The sequence below is a fragment of the Apis mellifera genome, linkage group LG1, assembly GCF_003254395.2.
Source record: "Apis mellifera strain DH4 linkage group LG1, Amel_HAv3.1, whole genome shotgun sequence".
In the NCBI taxonomy this organism is placed as follows: Eukaryota; Metazoa; Arthropoda; class Insecta; order Hymenoptera; family Apidae; genus Apis; species Apis mellifera.
Genome location: NC_037638.1, coordinates 22930211 through 22958200, shown reverse-complemented (window position 1 = coordinate 22958200; position 27990 = coordinate 22930211). Strand labels below are relative to the sequence as shown.

The 27990-nt window shown below is 36.7% G+C and overlaps 1 protein-coding gene across 3 annotated transcripts in view; it reads left to right on the top strand.

Moving 5' to 3' along the window:
• Positions 1-27990, top strand: part of LOC410662 (lachesin) — a 273388-nt gene that overhangs the window by 175561 nt on the left and 69837 nt on the right. For all 3 annotated transcript variants that reach the window (XM_026446143.1, XM_026446141.1, XM_026446142.1), the window contains 2 exons: positions 16479-16686; positions 16941-17102. In XM_026446143.1, the coding sequence (XP_026301928.1) occupies positions 16479-16686; positions 16941-17102 (370 nt within the window). The remainder of the gene's footprint in view (positions 1-16478; positions 16687-16940; positions 17103-27990) is intronic.

The following is a 27990-nucleotide window of genomic DNA, read 5'->3' as shown; positions in this document are numbered from 1 at the left end:
TGATGATATATTTGCTTGATTTCCATTTATCTCGACAGATATCCGAAAATCAATATGATAAGTGATTATTCATTTTATCATATATTTTCTTATCGCAGAAAAGAAACGAAGTTCACACATAAAAAGATAGACGTGCAAAAAATAAAAAATGCATATACATTTATATACATATAGATACAAAGGAGTAATTCATGCTTCGTAGCCGATCGTTCAAACATCTTCGAAACTATTGTAGAAGATAATTCGTATCGTTGACCAACTTCCTGCCTCACATGGAATCGTGCCCCATTAAGAATAGAAAAAAAATATAACCCACGAAACTGCCATATTTATGGCAATGAACGAGAAGAAAATAAAAAGAAGAAATAAAAAGATAACCACACGGGGATAATGGAAACAGTAATGTAACGTGTTCCACCATTTACACCGATCGTTAATCATCGAACGAGAGAAAGAGTAAAATGTATCGAAAGAGGAGGAAACGGAAATGCTCGCGATTCCTCTCGATCCCTCTTCCTCCCTCTCCGTTCAATTATCCCAGGATACCAACGTTATTAGCATTACCGCGATTCCAAAGAACGCGATTCCCTCCTGCTCTCTTGGCTCTGGCGTGTCGGTAATTTCCCCTTCTCTTCTTTTTCCACCGCAATCTCGCCGATCCGTGGACGGATTCTTCGCCGTTATCTCGATACCACCCATCGGCCGGAGGACCGATGTTATGCAACAGCTATTGGAAACGCATCAGTTTGTCGTCCCGTGGAGATGCCCGCGGCTCGATCCACGCGAACAAACATATCCACTTGACGGATCGAGCACAACTTGACGGCCAAATAAATTCTGCCTCTTATTGCATTTCGTTCGAGCTTATGCTTTTCGTATCTATGCTGTAGTTTGTGTCGTTTGTTTCTTTGCTTTGTTTTGCGATGAGAGCGGTAATAAGGGTATGAGTATAATCGCGTGAAATCGTGGTTTTGTAATGTCGTGTTACATACGAAGGATCTGGACGAACGATTATTTAGATACTCGTTGCGAATGGTAATGGGGAGGTAAATGTATATATGCGAGAAATATAGGTAGAGATTGGATTTGAATTCTTTATGAGTGTTTGGGTATAAAGGGTTTGAATCTTCTTGAATGTTCAATAAGTCGAGAAGTGGAAATAGTAGTAGTATTTTCAGAATATATTTGAAAGTTTACGAGTTGAAATTTTCCATTGAGATGAATTCTCTTAGTTTTCGAAAGTTTTTTTTTTAAGAATTCTTTCTATTTTATGAATGAAATTTTACGTTGTAAATCAAGCGTCTGTTATTTTTAAATAACAGTTGCAAGTGGGGAATGGAAGGAGATAAAAGTTATGAGAATTTTTATAAATAGAAGATTGATGAGAGATTCGATCTACCTATCAGGAATCCTATGGAACGAAGTTTTTTTAAAAATAGAAATATTATAATATGATAAAATTTCCCGGAAGAGGTATTTTTAATTCGTGTCGAGGAATATGGGAATCGAAAATGCTGAAAAGTTATTTGGCTTTTAAATGCAGGAAATGAAGGGAAAAAGAACGGTTCGGTGACCGGCGTTGGCTCGAATTAAATTTTGAATGGAACAGGTAGAATGACGCGACGGTGGAGAGTGGTGGTAAATATTTTTGGGCCGCGAGCCAGGTGTAAAGAGAGATCCTTCCACCATTCTTATTTACATTTAATTTAATCCGATACCATCCGTATCGCCAGACGGATTTTGTCATTACGTTTTAACGAATTCCGTATAATTGATAAACCGGATCAATTTTGGATTAATTACGGATAATATATATTTATTGAATTGCCGGGAAAATAGATTTTTGACCCAAGCAAGATGAATGATTTTAAATAGCTCGTACACCGCTTATTTACGATAAGAAGATTTATCTATCGTTATTTCCCCGTATAGATTCCCTGTATTCGAATAAGCAAACAAAAAATAATTATGATTTAATAACCACGATTCATAAACGAGAGAATCCGTTTATTATACGTGTAATAAATTTACCTTCTCTACTCGCGAAATTATCTCATAATATATTTAATCAATTCTTCAATTTCACTCTCTTGTTTTTCGTCCCACGATCCAATAAAACTTCTTCCCACAGAAAACAACAAAATTCCAAGAATTCCCGCCATTTTCAATATTATTAAATATTCCCTCACCTATTTACCATTCATCGTTTCACGATCCAATAATCCAAAAAAAGTACTTCAAAAAATAACAATAATTCACTTGCACCCACTTTCTCTAATCTTAAACTACAAAATGCCAGACATTGACAGAATTACCTATTTATCAACTTTTCGTTCCTCGTCTTTCATCCTCCGATATAAAACCCTTCGAAGGATGATAAGAAAATCCACGATTCACGATTCTCCATTCGAACTGGAGAATTGTAGGACCATCTCGCGAAGAATTCCTGGCAATTACATGGGCAGGAGTTGATTGAGCACCGCTGCGAGGTAAACGAGAGCGGCACGTGTTCCGGTTCGAACTTGGCCCGCAACCCTCCGTCTGCATGTCTTCCACGCACGTGCACGTGACTGCACGCGGGGAAGACGTTGGTTGAAGGCGCTTATTAGTCCGAGCCAATTACTCCGCGAGTTCCTGAACGGCGGCCACCGTGCCCGGAAAATTGCCACTCTCCGCTATGTCCCCCCTCCTTCGAATTCCGAAAGGGATTCTCTCCCTTCCTCTTTGTTCCCTGTCGAGGACACACCTCTGAAGGAAGCCGTCGTCGTCGTCGTCGTAATCGATGGAAATTTGATTTTCGGGGGAGGGATAGGACAATTTGCGGCGAGGGAGGAAGAGGGTATTGAATTTGAAGAATTTTGGGGGAGGAATGAGATTAAGAGCCCTTCCCCTCCCTTAGTTACTCGAATCGAAAGAGCTGGTAACAGAGATTTCGAGGAATCTGTCGAGAAGAGTAATTTAATTGTAAATTAAATTTATATAATTTTGACGAGTTGTAAAAATTGGAAGAACAGGTGGAAATGAATCGTTTTAAATGTGTACGTCAATTGTGATTCAATTGTAAATAAAAACGCGAAAAAAGAAAGATAATTAAACGATTATTTGTGAATAAGAGACGTGTTAATTGGAATGAAAATAATCGTGTATAGAAAAGATCGTGAATGAAACATTGTAGAAACAATGTAAAATATCGTGACTGCGAGTGTTAATTACGAAAAAGTTGCATAAAATGGTTGAAATAATCGGAATTCAAATGATAAAGTGAAATATTATTCTGATAAATATAAAATTATATTAAACTATACTTTTAATCATTTTTAAAAAATATATATATTGTTTCTCTATAATGGTCCATCTATCTCGCGTGTAAATACTATTCGAATAACTTTCGTTGTATGAGTTAATTGAACAACCGTTACAATTTTTTACACGTTTATTTTATATCGCCAAACTCAATTGGCATTGTCTGTACAAATGTATTTTTCCCCATACGTTTCGTATTTTTTTTTTTTTGTTTTGTTTTGTTCGAGAGCGTTCCATTTCTCGATAACTGATTTTATTTACATACATTGACTTCTAACGTTAGTTATTATTTTTTTTCCCCGCCAAAAAAAAAATATCATCGAACTTTTATTTTTTTACACTTTGCTACTTGACCACTCGATGCACTCGATCATTCCCTCTTCGAATTAATGGAAAATATTTCCGAGAGCATAAATTGGAATTAAAAGAAACACGATATATCAATAATAGTCACGAGGATGGTTCATTCATTATATCGTGTTAAATCGAGTTGAACGGGAATGAAAATAAACGAATTCCTTCGAAAGGAAAGTAGGGTGGAATAGCGTAATATCGAGAAGCCAGAGGAGAATTTTAATAATTCGGCTGATCCACTTTTATGAAAGAGCGGGGCGAACGTTACAATGCGGCGACAATATACCGTAAGCTCGTCCGCGTTTACAGTTTCGTCCATTATATCGGGGAAAAACGTGAAAATGTTTGCAGCCTTGCTACGCCTTGGGAATGAAATTGCGATGCTTTTTCAACCGATTCCATCCGCGAATGGAACCGATAAGTTCGTGGAAATTCGTCTATCGACGAGTCGAATGCAAAGAACGTTCTCATTTCGATGACGAACAGTATTGTGTGTTTCTTTTTTTTCTTTTTTTTTTTTTGTTAACTCACTGCCATTGTGGAATCACGCGAGATATCACAAATCGACGAGGGAATTATCCATGCTCTTCCACGTGAAATTTTGTCGATCATATTAATTAAAGAACATGATGATCATGGTTCATATGATTAATAATTTATCTACGAAAGATGAGAATTTATCTAGCAATAGATGACACACGACGAATCTTTAACATTTTCTTGGTGGTTTTTTTGGAATAATTTTCAGGATACATCTCGAGTATTCTTACATCTAGGAAAATTTTCAAATTAAATTTGAAGATTTAAAAACGAGGACTCGAATAAAAATATTTTACTTTTTTCTATTTCTGCATATGGAACAGCCTTTTGTTGATTATTTAGTCGTATGCAGTTGGGAATGAGCCAGATGCACGTGTACTCTCATTAACTTTCAAATGTATTTTTCTCAGAAACGAAGCCTCCAATGAAATTTTTGTTGTTCTCGATTTTTGTCTTATTTCGCGCAGCAAGCTTATTTCATTCCCATTTGTGTGATGCGTCCATAAATCATCCCGATATTTAATATTACATTTCATAATGAATAATCATTATGATTGTAATATTGACAGTAATTAATTGTTTGTAAAGAAATCTATGTTTCATTAATCTTAATATAAATCGACCTTAATCCATTTAAATATCGAGTGATAATAACAGCACGCAACGTTATTGAAGAAAAATATAAATATGTTAGTACCATTAATTGCAATAATATTGATATTATCGATATTCAATTCATTTGTTGTTTGATCGAGATACGAGAAAGAAAAAAAAAAATATGTCACAACGATAGTAAAAGTAAAATAATTTAAACTTACGTTAAAAAAAATTAATGGATCAACGATGGATTAATATCGACGAGCTTATGCATAAAATAACCAATTGTTCAACTGTGATTTACGGACAAAACGGTAAACAATCAAAACTATCCCATAACCATACGTGATAAATAGCAAACATTATAATATTTATCACGACAATTAAAGGAGTTACCATCGGGTTCCACGTTGAAGTAAACAAATGGATACGTTATCTGCAAATTTATCTTGGTTTGAACGCAAAACTCGAAATTTTGCCCGGATATATGTTTTAAACAATTTATTCGCATCCGCATTTCGCGTACGATTCGATTCGAGATTAACGTTTCATTAAAGCTCATTGCTCAACTTGGTTGGTTGCCGCACGCGACATTAATTTTCCCGTGACGGAGTACGTTTTCATACACCGTTCTTCCCCTTCCTTTTTCTTTTTTCTTTTTTTTTTTTTCTCTCTCCGCCAACGAAATCGCTGCCTCGTTACACGTCACTCGCTATTCCGTATTGTATCTGCTCGTACGATCTGCTGAAACGATAGGTTCGCAATTCAGGAGCGCGCGTAGTCCTGTCCTTTAATCTGCTCCAATAAAATCAATCTGAAAAATCGTATCGAATCACGATATGTATCTTGCCCCTCCGCTCCACGACGAGTATTAACGATTATCGATCCTTTCCCTCCCTTCCCTGACGTTTCATCCTACCTCTCGATCAAACGTAAAAAGAGAACTACTACTTTCCCGCAGTTTCATCAATTTTTTACCCGCGTTCTTTGCCAGCCAACGATACGAAACACGCTCTCCCTCTTTCCCTCTCTCTTTCCAAACGTTCGTTATTTTCGAGGACGAGGAAAACAATCGGTTTTTCCTTACCGATCGAGCGCAGGGAACGTACGATCGCCGATTTTAACGAGATCTCGTTCACGGATTCGACGGGGGGGAGGGAGAGCCGCGAATCGAAGATGTCCGAGGGTTCTTTGATCGGGACGGATGAGAGAAAAAGAAGAGAAATTTCATTCCACGCTCGACGACAAAACCGTCGAATCTTCTCACCCTTCCCCCTCGTCCGTTCCACGATGTGGTTCTATCATCATCACGACCGAAAGAAACCGTACGACTTTGTCAATTTTTCCCCGGTTTAATTATGCCACGAAGCCGGAGAATCGCAATAAAACTCTTTCGTTTAAATGAATTCCTGCAGGAGATCCGGCTTGGAAAATATCTCGGAATACGCTCTCTCTCTCTCTCTACGACGATGGTAAATTGGAAAAATTACTCTTACGCTATATGTACGGATTCGGAGATCGGATTGTAAGAGGAGGGTAGTAGGCATGTTGCAATTTTGTTCGACCGAGTCTGAAATTGCGACTTTTGTGGGTACGAGGGAAATAATGTGGGCGAACGTGTGCCTTATGTCTCGACTCCGAGAGGTTTATCGTTCGTTGGCTTCGCTATGGGGAAATTCAAATTTTCCGCGCTAATGGTGGAAGCAATTTTCCGCTAATGGTGGAATTTCGTTAGACTACTACTACTGATTTATTTTATTAGTTTAGTTTGCTTTGGGATAAGTAAGTAGACCATTTAGCGACGATTCGAGGGGGAGAGAGAGAGTTTGAATAAGTTTGAAGATATTTTTTTCTTAAGATTTTTGCGGAAAAATGATTTTTTCTGTTTTTAAACAGATAGTTAGAAGGGAAGGAAAGAAAATCTTTCTCGAAGTTTTAAGCTTTACTTAAAAATTACGTATTAATTTTACACAATTTCGCTTCTCAATTCTTTTCTTTTTCTCTTTAAAAATTTAATTGATCATCCGATAATTGGATTTTTTCATTCTATCTCCGCTAGAGGTGGGTACAATTATTTAAATCGTAATAAGGACAAACGTGTCAAATAGTCACGTATCCATAAAAGAGGTAGGTATACAACGCATAGAGATTTTCGAGATTGGAAAATGCTTAGAAAAGAAAATGAATTCGGAAAATGTATTTGTCTCGTTAATTTGATCGGCATAAAAATCAGGATAAATTGAATGGATTGAGAGGAATGTAAACGATTTCTGTAATTTTCCTTGTGAAATTTAAACCGCGGGTCGTAATGACGCTTTCGATAAAGTTAAATTATTATTACTTATTTATTTTTGAGAGAGATGCAAAATATATTTTAATTACAAAATTATAATGAGCAAAATCTATCGTGTTTTCGTCACAACAACGTGTAAATAACAACGATATTATAAAATTGATTTTTATCATAAATAATATGGAAACACAAAAATTCGAGAGAGAGAGCACAAAACATTCCATATTAATTTGTTCAGTTTTCACTACCTACCTGGTACAATCACAACCACGTATACCGTGTTTTACGTATTTAAAAGAAGTATAAATTCCTTTTCCTCCTGTTCTCTATGAAATTTCCTTCAATTTACTCTCCTTTAAACATGTGAAAATGTGGGCTACGCCTGCCTTTTCGCCATGCCTTTTAATTATTAATAAACTCTTTTTCATTATTTCGCAATTCTCTGTTTTCAACTTTTAAACTATTATTATTATTACGAAATCAAATCTACCGATACTTCGTATGTAAAATCGACTAATATTTAATCCAATAATTTATACATCTGATTTATCAACCTCATCGATCAACAAACTGATTTTAATCTCGTTAAATTATCGTTATAATACAAAGTTCGACAGAAATCGTACGAATAGAGTAAAGAGTATCAGTAAAGAGTATGCTTACATCAGTGAGATTTAACGCAAAATTTGTCAGAATATATTGCGAAAGTAGGCGAGCTATTACAAGGTATAGAAGAAAGAAACGTGGAAAAATGTTAGTTACATACGTAATTGATATGGCGGAAAAAGAGAGGGAGGTAGGGGAGGTGGAGGGAAGGTCAGCTCTTCCGGCGTAAGGGGGGAAAAGTTGAGGGTACACGGTTGAGCGCTCTCTGTAATTAGCTAATTAGGAAATGAATTTAATAATTAATTTGTTAACCGGATTATAACAACGGTGCAAGGGCGCCTCGTCGCGTCACGATTTCAGAAAATTATTTTTTAATCACCGATAAATTACCAACCCCCTCCCCCCTCCCCTCCTTCCCGGTTGACTCTCGTGCCTGCTCTCGTGCATCGGATCTCGAGAAATTGTTGGATCGTGGTGTAATACGTTCCATCCGTCGAATTGTCGGTAAAAAGCATGGAGCGAATGGACGAACGATAAACCGTTCGCTATCGCGAAACTTTCGCGCGAGAATGATTAATTTCTCTTTCGCCATCGACTTTCTCTTTTATACGTTTTCTTTTACTGCGGTGAAATTTACCGGTTTTTCTCCCCTTCCTCGATCGAGGACATTCTCGAATAATTAGTAACGATTAAAGTTAAGATTATTTTTATTTTGCCCTCTTCTTCTCTCAGGTATATTCTCAAGATCAATAATTCTTTTCGCGTATTCTATTATTGCGAAAGAATTATTATAATTAATATTAAAAAAAGTCACTAAGAATAATATCTCTTTGTATTTCCAAGCAAAGAAAACTTTTATCTTTGTAAAAGTATTTTTTAAAATGATAAATAAACGTGTTATATCAAAAAATCTTCTCGAGCCAATGCCCTAAACCTTCGTCTTTGTTATCAAACGGCCATCTTCCTTTCCTTTATCTCTTTTCCCGTCAATCTCGGCTTCGTCTATGTTACCCATGTCAACGAATCGATTCACAGATTTTAAAGAAACATCGAACGAGGCAGGAAAACGAAAGAGAATGAATAAGTTGACTGTCGTCCGATCCGGCAGACGAGGGTTCGTTCCTCGAGGAGGCTCGCCTGTCAACGGATCGTTTCGCCGTTGAAACGGGAATAAGAGATAAAGAGAGAGGGAAAAATGTCGCTACAGCATTAAAGGTAAACAAAGGTGGAGAAGTATAAAAGCGACCTTGTGGGAAATCAAGTTCGGCCTAATGGCTGGACGCGGGCAAACGTGGGGAATATTTTCGCAAAGTTGATTAAAACGAGCAACCCTCCTCGTTGTTGAAATTGCGCGGAACCGGTTCCATCTTCTTTTTTTCCTTCCTTCCTTCCTTCCTTCCTTTCTTCTCTCCTTCCACCATTCTCTCTTTTATTATGCTCCGTTACTCCGTTACTTTTTCCATTTCTCTCTCCTCTCCTTTCCACGGTTAATTAAATTCCAGATGGCCTGGTCGATCGTTTTAAGAAATTCCGATAAACTCCGACGACTCAATAGTCCTATCGTGTTCCCTTTTTCCTTTTTTTTTTTCCCCCTCCTTTCTTTTCAAGCCATGACTTAATTTCGAAAGATATCTCGATATATCCAATAAAGTGAGTTAACCCTTCGATAGATCCAATAACACGGGCTATTTTGGCCTGATAATTCTGTTTCGTGCGTTACAATTCGCGTATCATGAATATCGATCGATAAGCTTATGGAGGAAACGTTCAGAGGGCCGATTCTCGCGAGATTCATCAAATCACGATTCCCATTTCGTGAATTTTCGATCGTCGACGATTCTCTTCGAATCGGTTCGAGGCAGTTGATTGAATACATAGAAATAGTAATATTTGTGGCTACGTAAATCATTCATTCACCAATGGAACGAAGACAATATTAAATAACTTGATCCTTTTCTCAAATTCCTCTTTTCAAAAAAATCAAAACACCAAAGTATTCTCATCGAAGTGCAGTGATATCTAAACTTACATAGCGCCACTGCTTCGAGGAATTTTTCTACAAAAAAAAAAGAAAGAAACAAAGATTCGTCAAATAATAGTTTTGCTAAAACAGTCAAAAGTTTAACTATCGAACCGATCGATGAAAGTGATTCGAGATTCGAGACCAAGGCATAATATACGTTTCTGACATTTTTTTATTCACGATTTACATGTAAATTAACATTTTTTCCTGGCGCTGGCCAACGCTCTCCTCGAAAAGTTCATCGCATCCGCCTTTGACCAACTTCCCTCTTCCATTTCTTTTTCCTTTTTTTTTTTTTTTTCACTCGCATCCTACCCCTTTTTGCTCCACTTTCCAATTTCCTCTTGGTGCACCACCACCCGCTGTAACGTCTCTCGAACGAGCATCGTTTACGATCCTCAAGAATATTCTCGGGGGGTTGTGTTACTCACGAAGGAAAAATTTAGGATCGAGTCGCTGTTGATGATTACCGAGCGTGCGTAAAAGGAAACGAGAGGAACGGCGAGAAGAGGTCTGTTCCTTCGGGGGAAGAGGGGATCTTGGAGAGGACAGAGGGTTTTAAAATTCTTTTTACGCTCTTTCTTACGAACTTCAATTGAATTTCGAACGGTTTACGGATATCTTTATATTGAATAATTACGAATAAAATGTGTTACGTGTAAATGACCTGTAAAAAAAGATATATGCATTCTAACAATGCGTTTAGAATAAATAAAAGAAAATGAAACGAAGCGAGGAGGATTAAGAAGAAATATATTGTATAAACGTATACTTTTTTAAACTCTAATATCGTTACTTTTATCAATTTTTTGTTACTTTCTGGATTATTCAAATTACAATGTATAGCAATTTTTCGAATAAATTTTTTTTTATCTTTAATTTTAACAACAATATTCTCATAATAAATTTAACGAAATATAAATGTACGAGTAATACGTATATTTATTCGTATTTACTTTTCCTCGTGTGTTTATTTCGTTAATATTTCGTAGAAATTCTTTCTGGAATGCTCTTATACTCCGTAATTTATATATCATATCGTTCAATAAAACGTAAATATACAATATTATCCGTTGTAAAGACGCATTTGCTCTCTTTTTCTGCAAAGAGCAGAAAAAGGAAACGCGGCCAAATCCTGCAATGCAACATACCAATTTCGGTGTACGTAAGAATCGATTTCCTTTTAGGAGGAAAAATAAATAGGTTATCGATTCTGCTTCTCTCTTTCTCTCTCTCTCTCATAAATATACCGTTTAAATTGACACTTACAGCAAAGGGAATCTTACGTTTCCAATTCGAAGAACACGCCGTGAATGTCAACGCGTCTCAGATTCGTAGAACGATACGCATTTAAAGCGTAAACTCCTCGCAGAGAGCATTAAGAATAAGGCACGTGCATCTCCCGAATAATTGCTGTCATTCGTGAATTGATATCGCTCGTTAATTTCGAATTGCAACGTGGAATACAGGACGTTTGGTTGAACAAAGTAAAATCGTGATTAAACGTCGAAAATGATTTAATGTCGTTCTTCTTTTTTTTACACATATCTAAATCGCATAAAGCGATTAATTTTCGTGAGAAATTCGTAAGCGTCTATCTTTGAAGCTGTGTCGTTCAGGTTCGTAAAGACAATATCGAAGAAAATGATTAATTTATATTGTACATTTGTTGATTCTTCATAGGCAATCGTTTTTTTTCTCTCTCTTTTTAATAACGTAGAAAACGTTATTGAATTAGTTTTCTGAATTCGTTTCGAAATTGATTCGAGTTTGAAAAAAGCAATAAGATATAAAAGATGCTTTAAAAGATGCAAAATTTGACGGAAAATTAAATATGTATATGGGACGTCTTTAGAGGAGCAATTTTAAAAATAAATTTAAATATTAAATTCTCTCTATTTCGATTCTTTTCTCAACTTTTATTTTAACTTCTCGAGGATACAACTTTTCTTTCTCGTTTAATGAACGATAATTTAACGAATTAATCATCGATTATCAGTAAATTATACGTTCGCAAAAAAAAATCTCACTTTCACGCGAACGTCGAGTTTAAGTATTTACCCCAAAGACATTTGCATCTGACGAAGCTTTCACGAAGTTCACACACTTTTAAAACTGTGTTCAAAAAAATCGATCGAGCAACAAACAAGCTTCTAATCGGCGTTCAAGCGGCGAGAAATTAACTCTAAATCGGTGAACTCGAAAAATCCTTGACTCGATTTCTCGTCAAAGTGTATAAAGTTATTTCTTTTTTTTTTTTTCCCCTCCCCCCTATTTTGAACCGTGTTTTCTTTTTTCTTCTTCTTTTTTTTTCACGGGTTACGTTTATTTCTTTTTCTGTGACCTTTTATCGGTTTCATACGCGCCAGTCATTTCAGAGTACAAAAAAACTCAATTTGGTTGACGGACACTGTCACGCGAGTGCAAAAGTGATCGGACCAATCCGGTCTACCCGTCGATCTATATTGCACTGAATCATCCGCGTGACTGTCGAGATAGATAGCAACACGCGCCAACAGCCCGACCTCTTCATTCCTGGTCAAGATGAGCCTCGTATTTTCGCTCTATAACTCTGTCGCTCGGAAATATTTTAAATGAGCTTAATTTTTCAAAAATTACCTCCCGTCGAAATATTTTAGCGTTGATGAAATCAGTCTGTTTAACTTTAAACGTAACATTTTATCGTATTTCGTGTGAATTTAACCAGAGAAAGTTGAAAAAAAATGCTTGGAACATGATGTTATGTGCACCTAATTTTATAGATAAATTATAAATACGTTTATCACAATAATTGTGATAAATTTAAACGCAAAGATATATATATAATATTCTAAATTGTATTCTAAATTAGGATACAAGTTATCAGATGCTATACATATCGATATTTCTTTTTTGATTCTTTTCTACTATCAAAATCGAAAATATTTGGTGACGATGACAGAGAAACTATGGATATACGACGACGTTGAATCAGTGATGTTCAGAGGCGAGAGAAAGTTACGAATAACAAGTGGCTCGAGGATACAGAGCGATTCTTTCGTCTCGAAAGATAGCATTGCTGTCCAAACTGAGGCGTTCAAGTCCATATTTGTTTAGAATAGCGATACAAAGAGAGAAGAAACGAGGGAAATGTAATATTAGGCAACGCGAACCACAGCCAACGCAGACAGTGTTGGCAAGCTTAGTAGAAAGTAAAACAGTGCTGTTCATCCCACATTTCGCGAACAACTCTGAAAGCAAAGCTAGGAAACTGACACCTAGGTGTTGCTCCAACCGTCGTTTACGTGCACGAATTGCACTTGCAATTGTCCTCGGGCAATTGCTGAAAGCGAGCACACCAATATTAGTGAGTTTGGATGACTCGATGAAGAGATCGAAATTGTCATCGGATGACGAGGATCACGTTTTCTTTGAAACCGGTTTTAAAAGATTTTAGCTGTTTACTTTTTTCAATGAAATGTGTTCGTTCAATTACGAATATAAATCGTAAATGCAAATGTAAAGTATTTTTCTTTTTCTTTTTAAAAAAAGAATTTCGTTATATTCGAGTGAACGGATAATTTGATGAAAAAGGGGCCTTTTGCAAAGTTAATCTCTGATTAAAAGCGAGGAGAGAAGGAGGAAAAAAAAGAGGGGAAGTAAAAGTTTCTTAAACAGATTGGCCAGATCGCGACAAAAAGCGCGACGCTATCGAAATGGCGCTTTTTTCTCGCGATGTAAAGCGTGACGGCAGCAGTTGAGCCTGTGACTTTGAACCAGTGCCAGGGATTTCAATCGAGGCCGCAAATGGCGCGAGCTTTACCTCGAGACCGTTTAAAGGCCAATATAACGCCGGTAGCTACCTTTGCGCATCACAGAGCCAGCCTGTCTCTCTCTCCTCTCTCTCTCTCTCTCTCTCGTCTCTCTCTCGATCAAACGGCCCATTCACTTTTCACGATCCATCACCTAGTATTGCGACCAAGTTTCGGTCAGTTTTCCTCTCTAGCTTCGATTCTTTGGTAACTGGTGTAGAATTAACGATACTCGATTACTACTCGTATCGAATGGCGCAACAATAATTGATCCATTTAACACGTTCACTGCCTCTCTTCAATTCCATTTTTAACGTGTCGTTATTTAAAACGATAATAACTAAAAAATATAAAATCTTATTTTACGCTCGAACATTGTATTATCGGGATTTATCGCATTTATCATGTATCCTTGAAAATGAGAAGAATGAAAAAAGAATCGAGAACTCGTGTTCTCGATGCGTTGTTTCTTTTGAAGTAAATGAAAATGAATTTGTTGCACTTATGTAATTTATAAGAGAAAATTCGCATTGGTTTAATTTGACTGTCGTGTGAAAATATTTTATTAAATTGGATTAAAGAAAAAAAAAAAAGTAATTCGTGTCAACGTATTAATTATTTCTTCGGAATGATACGATATTCGTTATAATGAAATCAAAGAAATTTCGATTGAAATTATTCGACTTATATATTACGAAACTTAGAATTAACCACCAAGTTCAATTACTTTTACTTTTGATCTCGATATGATCTCGTTCCTCCGCCGTGTAGCCACCTTCGCTCCTTTGATCTTTTTCGATGAATCAAATCAACGAATTGGGTCATCGACGTTGAAACGTTTAAACGTTGAAAACAATTTGCGCGTAATAATTTAACATTTAACATCTGGTTCAAAGCCGCTCTCTCCTTTAAAAAAATCTTCGAAAAACGCCAATTTCGAACGATCCTAATTGGCCAAAGATGTTCGTTTAACGCTAAAATCCGTCGTTCGATTCTAACGATTCTATTTAAGCATTCTTCCTAAGAACAATTAACGAAGTTTCGAATCCTGTTCGAATGAGTTTGAATCGAAACCGAATGATCTCCTCCGCTTAATCCTTCCAAACGCGAGACGTTTGTTATCTAATTATGCGAGCAAACGCGTTTTATAACAATAAAAATAAATGGATATGGATCCAATTTGGTTAATGCTTTTCGAATACTTTCAATTGCCGCAGATAGGGAGAATCGCCACAATGATTTCTTCGAAAATTCAGGTTCACAATTTAGGTCAAAGGGAAACTTTAGCAAGAAGAAACGTTTAAAACTATCTTTTTTTTTTTTAAATCGTGGTTTGGAATGTTGCACCACGTGTAATAAATAAATATCCAATTTTCGTGTTTCAATTTTTAATTCAAATATATACAGTTTTAATTTTTAATATACAGATTCACAGATATTCGAATGTATAGATTCAACAAACGTATGATTATTTAATTACAATAAAATACTCGTGAATATTTAAGTACATTAATTTAAAAATAATTTGGAAAATGAACATATGATTTTTCTAGATTACGAGTAACGATATGATTTTTCTTCCTCCTTGTAATGAAATTTCGTATTATAAATGAATTTATAATTCTGTAAACGTACGAACAAAAAACAATATTTTTCTGTAAAACAAATTTCTGCGAAATTAAAATATCTCTCGAATCAATCCTGGAATCTCTGTATTAAAAATTAAAAAAGAAAACTGTACATCTGAATCAAAAACACGAACAATTACCCATTTAAAAAAGTTAAGCGGACTACCCTATTTTTTTTAAATTGTCGTCGAAAATCGAATAAAATCGATTCGAGATCGAGAAGAATCATCTCGAGTCGAAGAAAGCACGAAGCAACGAATGGAAAATCAATCGGGAACGAGAAAAGAAACGCAGAGCCTCGTGGTGGCAATGTGTTGATTCACCGGTGACAAACGGGGCGAGGAGTTGTTACAGCGTCTCCGGATGGGGGAAGGGAGGGGAAAGGTGTGTTATATATCGTGGGGGAGGGAAGCGGCGGCGGATAAAAAGGGAAGGGAAAAGTGGCGCTTTCGCGCAACTCGAGCGTTGCCAAGGAAATGAAAAAGAAAGTAGCTTGGTAAGAGAGCGCGAGAGGGCGGGAGGGCGGCCAGTTTAACCCAGAAATCCTCGAAAGTGCATAAGCTTTGTCGTGGAATGAGCTTAGTTAGGGGGACGTTAGCCCAGCCGAGCGTAAAATACGGTCGTAATAATGTTTGTTCGCAGCGTTTCTGATGCAGCAGCACACACAGAGCGTTGCGCAGCGTGTCGTTGCGGCTATCTTCCTTCTCCTTTCCGCCTCTCCCCTCCCCTCCTCCCTATGTATTGTGCTCGCCCACTTGTGGAACATCCGATGGCTCGTGGTCCATTGACGGTCGGAAATTTGAGAGATTCGAGAAATGGCCGCTTCGATTCGTTCTTTTTTTTTTTTCCTCAACCGAAGGATTTGAGAGAGGCGATCATGGATAATCGAAAAAACGGATCCTCCTTTTTCAAAACGATTGTTAATCGAAGAAACGATGATACTCGAATAATTACGATTCTATTTTTATGTATTATATGTTTGGACTGTATGGAAATTGAAATTTTTCTTCTACGTAGATGTAATAATTTTTAAAGAAGATGAGATTAAAAAAAGAAGTGTTACGAATTTTGGATTCATAAATTTTGTAAAAATCGATCTTTTCTATATATAAATTCACGAGTTAGTTGAAAGAAGAAGCGTTCTTTTTTCTTTTTTTTTTCACGGGTGAACGAACAAAATTGTGCATCGTGGAAATAGCGGTGAATTTATTATTATATATCGCGTTATGAAAATAGATTTATTTAACTCGATTAACGACAAGGGATGGAGGAAAGTGTCCGCTTGAAGAAAAATCTAAGAAATTCTTTCCCTCCCTGTTAAACGAGGCGATGGTGATTTGCAGGTGGCGTGGATCCACGTGGGTCGTCAGATGTTGTTGACCATCCACAAGCACGTGGTCGTGAAGATACCGAGGTTCTCGGTGTCCCACGACAATCAGAAGACCTGGCTGCTTCACATCAACAACGTGCAACAAGACGACCGGGGCTATTATATGTGCCAATTAAACACGAACCCGATGATGAGCCAGGTCGGCTTCCTTCAAGTCGTCGGTGAGCATATTTAATTTTCTTTCACCGGCTTACCAGGCCTGTCTTCTTACGTTATTGCATTATTACACGCGCCTTTAACGAGAATCTATCGTGGAAACGGCCAATGGAATTACTTTGCGAAAGGAAAGCGAACTTTTTATCGATGTGCAAAGTGAGGAGGATATAATTTAAAGTTCAAAGTTCGTTCGCCTTCCCAAAATGCGAGGAAATTTTTTTCATTGATTAATCGATGTTTCTTCCTGTTTATACCCAAGTGCCGCCCAACATTTTGGACTCGTTGTCCACCGAAAGCACGGTGGCGGTTCGTGAGAATCAGAATATCACGCTCACGTGCAAGGCGGACGGATATCCAACACCGAAACTGATGTGGAAGAGGGAAGACGGGCAGAACATAAACATCAATCGACATAAGAAAGGTGAGCGTACACGATTAGTTCTCGATGATAGTTTGAGATTCGTCGAAGCTTCGAAAAGGAAATGCTTTACACAACCGATAAGAGTGATTCTCAAGTTTCTATTGAACGATCGTTTAATTATTCCAATTAGAGAGAATCGCAACGAATATCACGAAATATTCGTATTTATTCCTGAACGAATTCGGCGAATATTTCCGTCTGATATCGTCTAATTAGCGTAAATTAAACAAATTGCCAATTTTTAATTCGTGATATCTTTGGATCGAAACCAAAGATTGATTTCGACGATTCAAACATCGATTTTGAAATCGATCTCGTTCTTGATTGAAATATTATAAATGATTCGATCCTGTAATGGAGAAAAATTATCGAGTTTGTCAAAATTTTAAAACATGCATCGCGCTTTTGCTCGGATTATTATTATTATTACAATTATTTAACGCGTATATTTAAGTGTATATATTAAATCATAGATGGAACATTAAAATCATTATCTATTTAAAACTTGTAAAACAAGATACACATATATATCCTATATAGTTACATTGAAATAATTCATGCTAAACCAAACTATAAATTATTTACCGTGTTTTATCGTATATCGCTTGCAATATTATTCGTTAAAGTCACGTTTAACGTTAAATCGTTCGTCAATCAAGCGAATTGATCGACCTCGAATCAACCGTTCAAAAAATCACCCCTATAAAAAAAATTTACAAGTATAAAAGAATATTATTAAAAAAAAAAGAAAAGAAAAAGAAAAATATTATCATGCTTGAATGAAAAGAAACATATACATATATATAATAATTTAAAAAAATGAAGACGTTAAATATTAATCCGCGATTCAAATTGACCCACTTTCGAGATAAGCCGTGGCACCCCGATCCGAGCAGCGAAACTTGAAAAAAGATTAAACGATCGTGTCCCCTTCCGGCGAGAAATAACTCTTCTGAAAAATTGGAAAATTCCGTTCGAGGCGAAGTTTTTAAAACAGCGGGGTCAAAATTCGTAAATTGGTGGAAAATGGTGGAAACAAAGGGGCAAACACAACCGATTCGATGGTTGTTGGGACAAAGCCGTTTCCATTTCCTCTCCTCTGTGAAACGACGTCTGATTACGCGTACATACGGAATCGGAGTCGTCCCCTATTGCTCGTCGTCGCAATCAGAAATCCAAACAATCAGCCTCCAAGTCGGTTTTACTGATAAACGTTAAAACTGGAAACGGCAGACAGATGTTCGATTTCCGGTGATTAAACCTCAGAGGCGAACGTGACGTTAAAATAGCCGGAGGAAAGGGGAGAGGGGGAGGAGGAGGAGGAGGGAAGAGAGAGCGAACGGAGACACGCGCTATACTGCATGTTTCCTCGTGTGGATGCATAGGGTTTGTAATCAATTCGAACGAAAGAGAAAGCGGTGGAAAATAATGCCGGCGGCCATTAACCGGAAGCGGAGTATTCCGTTGGTTTTGTTGTGCCACGTTCGTCATCGATTTTACGCGTCAAACAACGAAGCCCGGTCCGGTGTTTCCGGTAATTTCCCTAATGCAATGGAACACGTAAATCCATTCTCACCGACGTATTATTAGTATTGTACGGTAATTATTCGTTTGCATGCCCGCGTCCTCGACACTCGCGTGATCGTCGAATAAAACAAAGGTTTCCGCAGATATAACGTGAATATTTCTGTCACCGGACACGATCATTGTCTCTTGCTGTGCTTGCGGAAGACGCGTTTCATATGCGCCATGAGTCGAAGATATTTTTTTCAAAAAGTGCGTTATAAATGTGTGTGTGTATTTCTCCAATTATTATTATTATTATTATGAAAAAGTACTTTATGCCGTTGCCGCCTGTTTTTCCGTAAATTGCTCGTTCCGTTATTTTTCCATATTATTTTATCCATAGAGGATTCGAATGAATTTGATTCCTCTAGAATTTATTTTTAATTATAAGCATACTCGAAACAATTTTTAAACAATTTTCCTTCAACGCGTTAATTCATTCTTCCTCTATCCTATATATTTATCGAGTAAAATATCTTTACGTTATATATTTCAAATTACTTTTTGCTTCAATTTGAAGGAAGTTTTGTAAGTTTGTTGCTAATTAATCGTTACACAACACGATTCTTTTCGCGCGGAAAGAAACTTACGGATACAACATCTTTACAACATTCCACAAAGAAATTCAAAAGTTAACTATCATTGCGCGATATTAAGAGCAAGGCTTTTTTGGAAACTTTTATAAACCTCTCTCTCTCTCTCTCTCTCTCAAGAAACTTAATCCTTCGTTTATCACGGAATACTTGAAAATATTATTACACCATATATATATATATCCAAGTGTAAGCGACGAAATATCACGGCTCGATCAGCGTAATTCGTTAATTGGACGCGAGTTAACACTTAGCCACACATCACCGCGATATAAATCGCGGATTAAAAGCGGACAGAATCTGATGAATATTCCAGCGAACGTGTTGACCCCGTTGTCGCGCCAAAGTGTGTTTAACAATAAACGTTTCGCAGATCTCTACGCTCGATTATGCGAGATCGTGTTAAAGTTATCGAGAGAGAGAGAGAAAGAGAAAGAGAAGGGAGAGCGGTGACGAAACGACTCCGGGAAATTGTGAATTAATTCACCGATATGCTCTCGCGATACAACGTAATTTCTAATATATCTTTCGACCCGGTGCTCGCATGTCGCTTGTTCATTTTTAAAAGCTGCGCACACCCATCGCGTCAGATTTCACGAGCACGTTGGAACGCTCTCGTATCAAACTTTTATCAACGTATTCCATCCTCCCTCCCCTTTTTCCTTTTTTTTCTCCTTTTTTTTTTGTTTTGTTTTGTTTTTTAATTCGTTCGACGAAAATTTCACTCGTCATTCGCGTTTATTTTTTATTCGGCCCGTTCGCATCCTCTGTTTTCGCGGCGGCAAACGATCCGTAGAAACGATTTAGTCGCGCCAATAAAAGGAGACGGATGAGAAACGAGTTTCGAATTTTTCGAGGGAAATGTAACTTTTTTTACGAGCTTATATTTACCATAATTTTTATCGTTCATCGTCGAAAGGGAAATTGCGTGTTTCTCTTGATAACGATGCTTTAAGTTAAATGTATAATTTAAGGATAGATGTAATTGCATAATGTGTTTGCGTAAGTAACAGGAATACCGGGTGAAGTTGATTAAATAGAAAGAAAAAAAATTGATCCAGACGATTATTATTATCATTATTAAATTTATAAACATATTATAATCACGTTTAATTTTTTTGTTGGTCAATATTAATTTACAGGATTGAGATAGATTTATAATCGAGATTATTTCGTTACAAAACATCACGTTACAATCACATCGATCATTTCTATCTGTATGTAAGATATCGTTGAGTACTGGATGTCATCGTGATACATTACGCGGTGATATTACGTGTGGTGTCAACGCGCAAACTGCAGCAAACATGAAAATTTCCAGCGATTGCATTTGTCTAGTGATAAAGTACTCCACGGTACAGTATAAGCCTATCCTTACATTAACATTAGCGCGTTATTAGGAATGCAATTAGCCGCTCCTGTAATTTCGCTCGTTGCCATTTCGCGCGAATTATCCATCTACCTCTTTCCAATCTAATTTCATCTACAATAATTTAAGGGAAATGAATTGAATTAAAAAAAAAGTTCAATATATCATTCCGAACGTTAGAATTCTTTTAAGGAAGATAGATTCTTTTTTAAGTTGATTTTTTTTTAAAAATCTTCGTTTCATCGATTTTAATATATATATATATTTTACGAAGGTAAGGTAAATAAAATATAATATTCTCAAATCGTGAATAATTTTCCAACGATCTGTTTCCAGTTATTCATTCATTCGGTGTAAATCGTAACGAATATTTTTTTTTTTTTTTTTAATAAAATTGATTAAAAAATTCGAAATGAAATTTCGCGCGTTTGACTTGACGCAATGAATTGTGAACAGCTATATATATATGTATGTATGTAGACTTCTTCTTCTCGCTCCCCTGACCTGTGTTATTAATAATGCAGTTGCGTGTTATTAATAATGCAGTTTGCACGAACGTGACTGTTACCAGCGTGCACAGCATTTTCTCGGATATGTTCGTGCAAACAGGGAACAAACGAGGTGTGTGCCGAGAAATTTTCATAACGATTTGCTTGCTCCGTGTGTACACCAATAACAGAATCTAAGAAATTGGAACTATTAAGCCCGCCTTGATCGATTGAACGATAACTTCGTTTCGTGGAAAAAAAAATAAAGCGGCGGTAAAAAGTTATAATTTCGTTAGAACGAACGGTAACGGTTTTTCTAGAACATGATTCTAGAAAGGCAGAATTTAGGAATCGAAATTTTTTAGTAAAAAGAGATTGATGCGAGATTTCTTCGAACAACGCTTTCCTTGCGGAGTATAATGTGTTCTAAAACGTATATCGAAAAATAATATTAAATTCTTTTTTCATTAATATTTTCATTATTGCAATCCGTTTGAAAAAATTTCCAAAAATATTCTTCTTCTACCTGTTTCCTAAATAATTTCATTCTCCCGTACAAAAAAATTTAACGAGAAACTTCATCATTTTACAAGAATAATTTGCATTATTCATCGGCCATTTATTACGCGTAACAAGAATATAGAGAGCGTAATTAAAAGTTAAGGAAAAAGTATGCCGGATAAAGGCAAAAGTTACACGAGGACCGATAATAGAGTCGAAAGAATTTTTTTTTTCTTCTTTCCCCCCTCCCAACTAAAAGTTTCTTAAATATCTTACAGAATCGACTTACTAGCGCAACGTGGCCAGTCGTAAGTGGTTCGACGCTCCTTGGGTGAGGGTAATCGTGAAGCGGAAAGCAGCGACGTGAAAATTATGCCGCGCCGCGCATCATGACACGCGAAAACATGAAATATTCACCAAAGAAAAAAAAAAAAATGCCTCTTCCCAGGGAAGATTAAACAGAATGCATCGTTCGCTGTTTATCGTTTAATTTCGCAAAAGAAAAAAAAAAGAGTCGTTGCAATCCTCTCGGTTCTATCCTTTCAGCCGAAGTTGAAGTTTTCCAAACACGTAATGCGAAACTATAAAACCTGCCTACGTATTCTACGTGAGATAATTCCGTGGCGATGAGTCGAGAACGGAAGTTGAGTCCTGGTGGGCTCTGTGTCATCGTAAAACTAGATGGATTAAAACCAGTCAGTGGTATAGATCAGAGAAGGTCCGCAGGGAAGAAGCGTGAGTCGTTGCCGGCGTCTGGGCGCAGAGAGTCGTCCGAATGTCAGAACGTCCCATGTGGCGTAGACGTTAGAGGTGGGGTGGTCCAACGTGCACGTGCACCGACCGCGCCGTGTTAGCCCCTGACGGAACTGCTGTGGTTTGCCTGGTGCGGGTCAAACCGTCCGTCCGGGTCCGCAACTTGTAACTCGCCTAAAAGCCCGATGACGTTTTAGGTGGCATCGTTGCATCCGATGCTACTCTGCCTGGCTATCGCCGATACTCTTAGCGGCATGGAAACCGTTTCGTTTCTTCTCCCCTCCTCAGTTTACTGATAATCGATATTGGCGAAATTTAATTAAAGGTAGGAATAATTCGCTTTCTCAACGATAAACTTTATTCCAAAGAGATTGAAATACCGGTTTCCAATTTGCGAGTTTGCGGGGATCCATTAAGAGATCGTTGCTTTATATCCACTTTTTATCGGATATTTTTTAGCGTTTACTTATTTTTCATACATTTTGTTGCGTCAAAGATAAAAAGTCGCCTAGGAAATCGTATGGGAAATCGATTAATTACATAAAATCTTCGATCTTTTATTTGATCTTGATATTGGATAACGTTCCAGTCGAATATTACGGAAGAAAGAACATGTGTCGAAAAAGAGAAGAAAAAGGATAAGAGAATGTCGAATTAAAAGTTTCTAGACAATCACAATTTCGAGTAATACGATAAGGAAGATTGATGAAGCTTTAAAATAAGACTGAGATTGACAAGCGAGATATATATATATATATAAAATGTTCCAACATTGGAACAAAATCGAAGAAAGGAAGGGAAGAAAAAGTAGCTTGATGGAAAAGCGATCCTCGAATCACGTAGATAGGAAGAAGCTCGTAAGTTTGGGAGTAGTGGCATGAAGGAGAAGTGTCAGCTCCGTTGGATTATCGGAAATTCAACATCATCCTGTTTCGTGCAAGTAAACACAGTTGAACCGAATCATCCACATAGAAGATTACGTAGGAACAGGATCTCCTATCCTATGAAATTCGAGGCTCCGACACAGAATTTGTATCTTGGACACGCGTTCCTTCCGCAATCCTCTGAATAATACAAAATGTATCTTTTCAAGCAAATGATAATGTTATATCGTCAGAATTAAATCGAGCAGAGAAACAGATTTCGTTCTACCAGCAAACCATACTCATTCGAGAATACAAAACAATGATTCTCAATTTTGGATGGTTTCTTCTTCCATTGTCATTTTTAATCGATGATAATTAAAATTTGAAGTGTAGATTTTCGATATTTATGATAATTATTTTTAAATATTGTCGATAGATAGTTTCGATTCAGTTTGTATTTTGTATTAAACAATTATAAATGAGTGTTTAAGTTCTATTAATTCATGAATGCAATGCTTCCAAAAATATCTAATTCTCTAAAAAGAATCACTTGAGATTATTCCTACTATTTTTCCTTATGAAGAAAGAAAGAGGAAATCCTAAATTAATGATATTTCAAAGGATCTGAAGATATAAAAAAAGTGCCAATTATATTAGTTTGCCAATTGAAAATTACATTTGCGAAAGTTGCAAAGAAACGAAATAATTACCGTTGAAACGATTGCACTCGGTTGCTGGAAGCGATAGCCCCCTTCGTTAAGCCGTGTCAACGTTTTGTTGTTCGTGATTAACCGAGCCAAGACCGGAAAGTAGTACGAAAGCTTTCGAGATTCTCTCTCTCTAGGATGAATCTCCGCTTGGGCGGAGTTTCCAAATAAGAAAGCTGTTGCTCTTCTTCTTCTTCTTCTTCTTCTTGAGGATTCTTCTCGGTCGTGGATTCTTCTCCACTTTAATTTCTGCTAATTAAAGCGGTCTGTCTCTTCCAAAGCGTATCGAGCGGCCTTGCTGCATCCAGTCAAGTCATAAATACGTAGAAAAAAAAAAAATGGAAAATGGTGAGGAGAGGCAACACTGGATGTGGAAATGTAAAATTGTCCGCCATGTTTGCAGGCTGAATCTTTCAGCTTCGAGTAGTAGAAACACTTTCCCTTTCGATTGTTTTGTCCATCGAATGACAAAGCTGCATCCTCTGACAACTTCCCTCGTTCGTGTTAATTCCTTTCGCATCTTCTCTACCTCCAGCTTTGCCTCCAGCTTTCCAAGTCGTAAATAGATTGTGCCTTGATGCTCGCTCCCTCTGAAAGGCGCGATCTGTAAAAGGGGTGGATGAGATGGCGTTACTCTCGTGGCGAAACTCGTGAAACTTTTTCACGATAATGCGAATAGAAGAAAGGCTAATTACCCATATCCAAAGTATTCGGTGACAATTCCGTCTAGAACGATCTTTCACCGAAAAGTGAAAAGTAACTGTTTCTTTCTTCCAAGAAGAAAGAGCGTCTGGGTTGGAATCGTATAATCATTTTGCATGAATTCAAGTAATAAATTCTATCATCAAAAATCAATAATTTACATGAAGAGTATGAATTGTGAATAAACAAATTTTCTTAACAAGGAAATGTTATATTAAAATGATATGCTCTCAATGTTTCGATTTCGGAATTCTTTTTCCTTTTTTTTTTAAAATATGATTGCGAAATAGAAAATACTTTATATACAATAATGTCCAAACTTCAATGTTCTGTTCATAGATTACATAAAATTTGAATAATTGGTAAGAAAATAATAAGAAATTTAATATACTTGAACCTATTAACCAATTAATATATAAATTCCAATAATATCTTTTTGCAATACCATTTTTATATTACACGCGAGCTTTCACTAAAATCATTATTTCCAAATCTATCTAAATTCCTTCAAAAAGTTAACTCTTCTCGTTTCTCATTAATCTAACCGAAGCGAATCGAAAGATAAGAAATTCGCAGGCAATTATCGATATTCCGCAAAACACAAAACAGAATCGCAATATCGTATTCGCCAATTGTCCTGCCATCACTTTGACCGGCTCGCCGACGTGGAAATCCGGCCGATATATAACGAGCCACATCCCGTACCTAATAATTCGTTCACCGTGGACGAAATTCCAGCGCGCTGCTGCTGCGAGTTACAGCCTCGTTAAAAGTTACCTACGCCAGCGAATTGAGAATCTGCGTGGTGGAGGTGAGACGTTATCTCCACCACTGATGTTCGATCGTTCGTTCCGCTCGCGAATTCGCGCGAAACTTTTTTTTTCTTTTTTTTTTTCTCTCTTTTTCCTTCGACCGATTCACGAACGAGAATCGCCGCTTCGAAGGTATTCCACGGGTCAATGGGTCTTGATTGACCGATCCTTGGGTGGCCCGTTCGAACGCGGGCACAATGCAAAGTGGCGAGAAATCGGGGGTTGGTTGGTTGGTTGGGAGAGGAGGAGATCAAGGAGGTCGAAAGAAAAAAAGAAAAAAAAAAGGGAGGGATCGAGAGACGATAGTTTTGCTTTTAGGGAATGATCCTTTTAAACTGGATGAAAAGTTTTAGATTGTTGAAAGGAAAGATGTGTTGGTCGCGGGGATTTTAAAATCTGATGGAATTCGGCTGGAAAGAGGAAAGTAAATACAATTGATCATACATTAGAGTGAAATTATGTCTTTTTTCTTTTTTTTAGAACGTAAGAATATTCAACAGTACGAGTGGAAAGAATCTTTGGTTTTGAATCTAGATTTCGTATGTAGAAACAATTCTTTTTGTTTCTCATTATAAAATCCTACAAGAAAGAAGGTTTTCTCTTTAAACTTTTAAAAATTTTCAAAAATCGTAGAATTTAAATTTCATTTAAGTAACTACGTTTATTATATTTTCGTAATGAAAGCGTTCACGCTATAAGAGATTAACTTTAAGTTGATTTGACGAAATCTTCGTTTAGATAAAAATTTTACTGTACACGCGTGTCTGTACAGTTGATCAGACAACAACTCAAATCGGTTTGTAATAACATCAAGGCTAATCGCACTTCGACTCTATCCTATCCTCCTACTCGCCCTGATATGGCCAGCTGTTGTGCCAGCCGGTGGAGGAAACAGACTCGAACAGTGTGAGAAATTGCCCGGTTATCTTACATCTGTGTGTTGGATCGCCCTAGAAAACTGCACCGCCGGTGAATTAAGGAGAATAAAGGAACTTTTGCTTGTTTGTATTTAATGAAACGGGGGAGTGAAAGGGGGCGTTGCCTCGTCGAGAGGATCCGTGAAATGCAATCTTTTCTAACGTCAAATGTTGAAATTCTAAATAAAACGGAGGGAAAGAGTGGTTTCTTTCGAGTGCTGCCATTAATTGTCAAATTGTTTTAAGAACGTAAAATACGCTCGATCAGGAGATAAGTTTGAGTTCATTCGATCAACGTGGAAAATGTGTATTGGAAATTTTAAATTGTAAATTTAAAATTCGCGATTTTATGTTAATTTGATAAATTGTTATTTAAGAGAGCCGATATCTCGAGTTGCACGAGATTTTATGCAACGCATATATCGCTTCATCATCGGGTTATATCTCTCTTATTCTTTGTAACAATAAGTAAAGTATTTTTCGATATTATAATCGGAATATGATTATTTATTATCCGATTCAGAAGGGGATTAAACCTGTTTGCGCTAAACATATTTAACATGAAAAATACGTATTTACACAAGGATTCGTAATTGTTATAAATTGATATTATTATAGTGAAATTTCACGGTTTAACAAGTTTAAATCATTAATCTTAATAAATTTTGTTGTGCAATAATAATAATACGTTTGGTAATAAAGTAAATACGATTATCCAAATGAAATAATATTACAAATAATAGTCATTATAGAAGTGAATATTTCAAATAATAGTCATTAAATACTAATTCGATTATTCTATTCGGTGTGTTGTACACTTAAGTACAATTTATATCTATAAATAAAGAATTGAAAATTCAACGAATCAAGTTTAATAAAAGTACAATTGTTATCAAACCTTGATATTCCTTTTAATTTTTTTATAAAAAATTCCGTAGACTCACGATGATTTTTTAAAAATATTGCGAGAAATAAAGTCTCAAAAGTTTTACTCTCTCGTTCTTACGATAATTCGACACAGAAATCTGTCTGAAATCTCATTCAGAGTACAAAATGTAAGTTAAAAAAAAAAAATTTGAAGACTTTTATAAATTTATTTATCTTTTTTCTCAAACAGACTCGTTCCACAAATAAAATACACCTTTGAGAGCGTCTTTTCAAATTTGACTTTCTTCTTTTTTTTTTTCACCAGAAACAAGAAACAAAATCCGATCCATTTTTATCAAAATTGAGCGTTGATCAAGCGTGGACGAGTAAACGATCCATTTGAAAAATGAAGAGTTACAACTTCACAATGGTAGTTCCTCCCCGTACGTGCAAATACACACACACACACACACAAATTCCACGTACGGCCAACGCAGGATTAAACGGCGCTCACGCAATATTTATACTTCATTCTATTTATTGCGCTTGCCTGAGTATTTACACATAAATACCGATGTTTCGGTGTATAGCAATCGTGTCAATATTGTATCGATAGCGGGCGTGAGTCGCGACAAGCGTCGCAATATCGCCCATACCCGGCATCCATCCGCCGTAATTAAATGTCGAGTAATGATTGACGAACCGCTGCTCGTAATTTGCTGTTTCAAAGTGTCTCCCCTCGTCGCC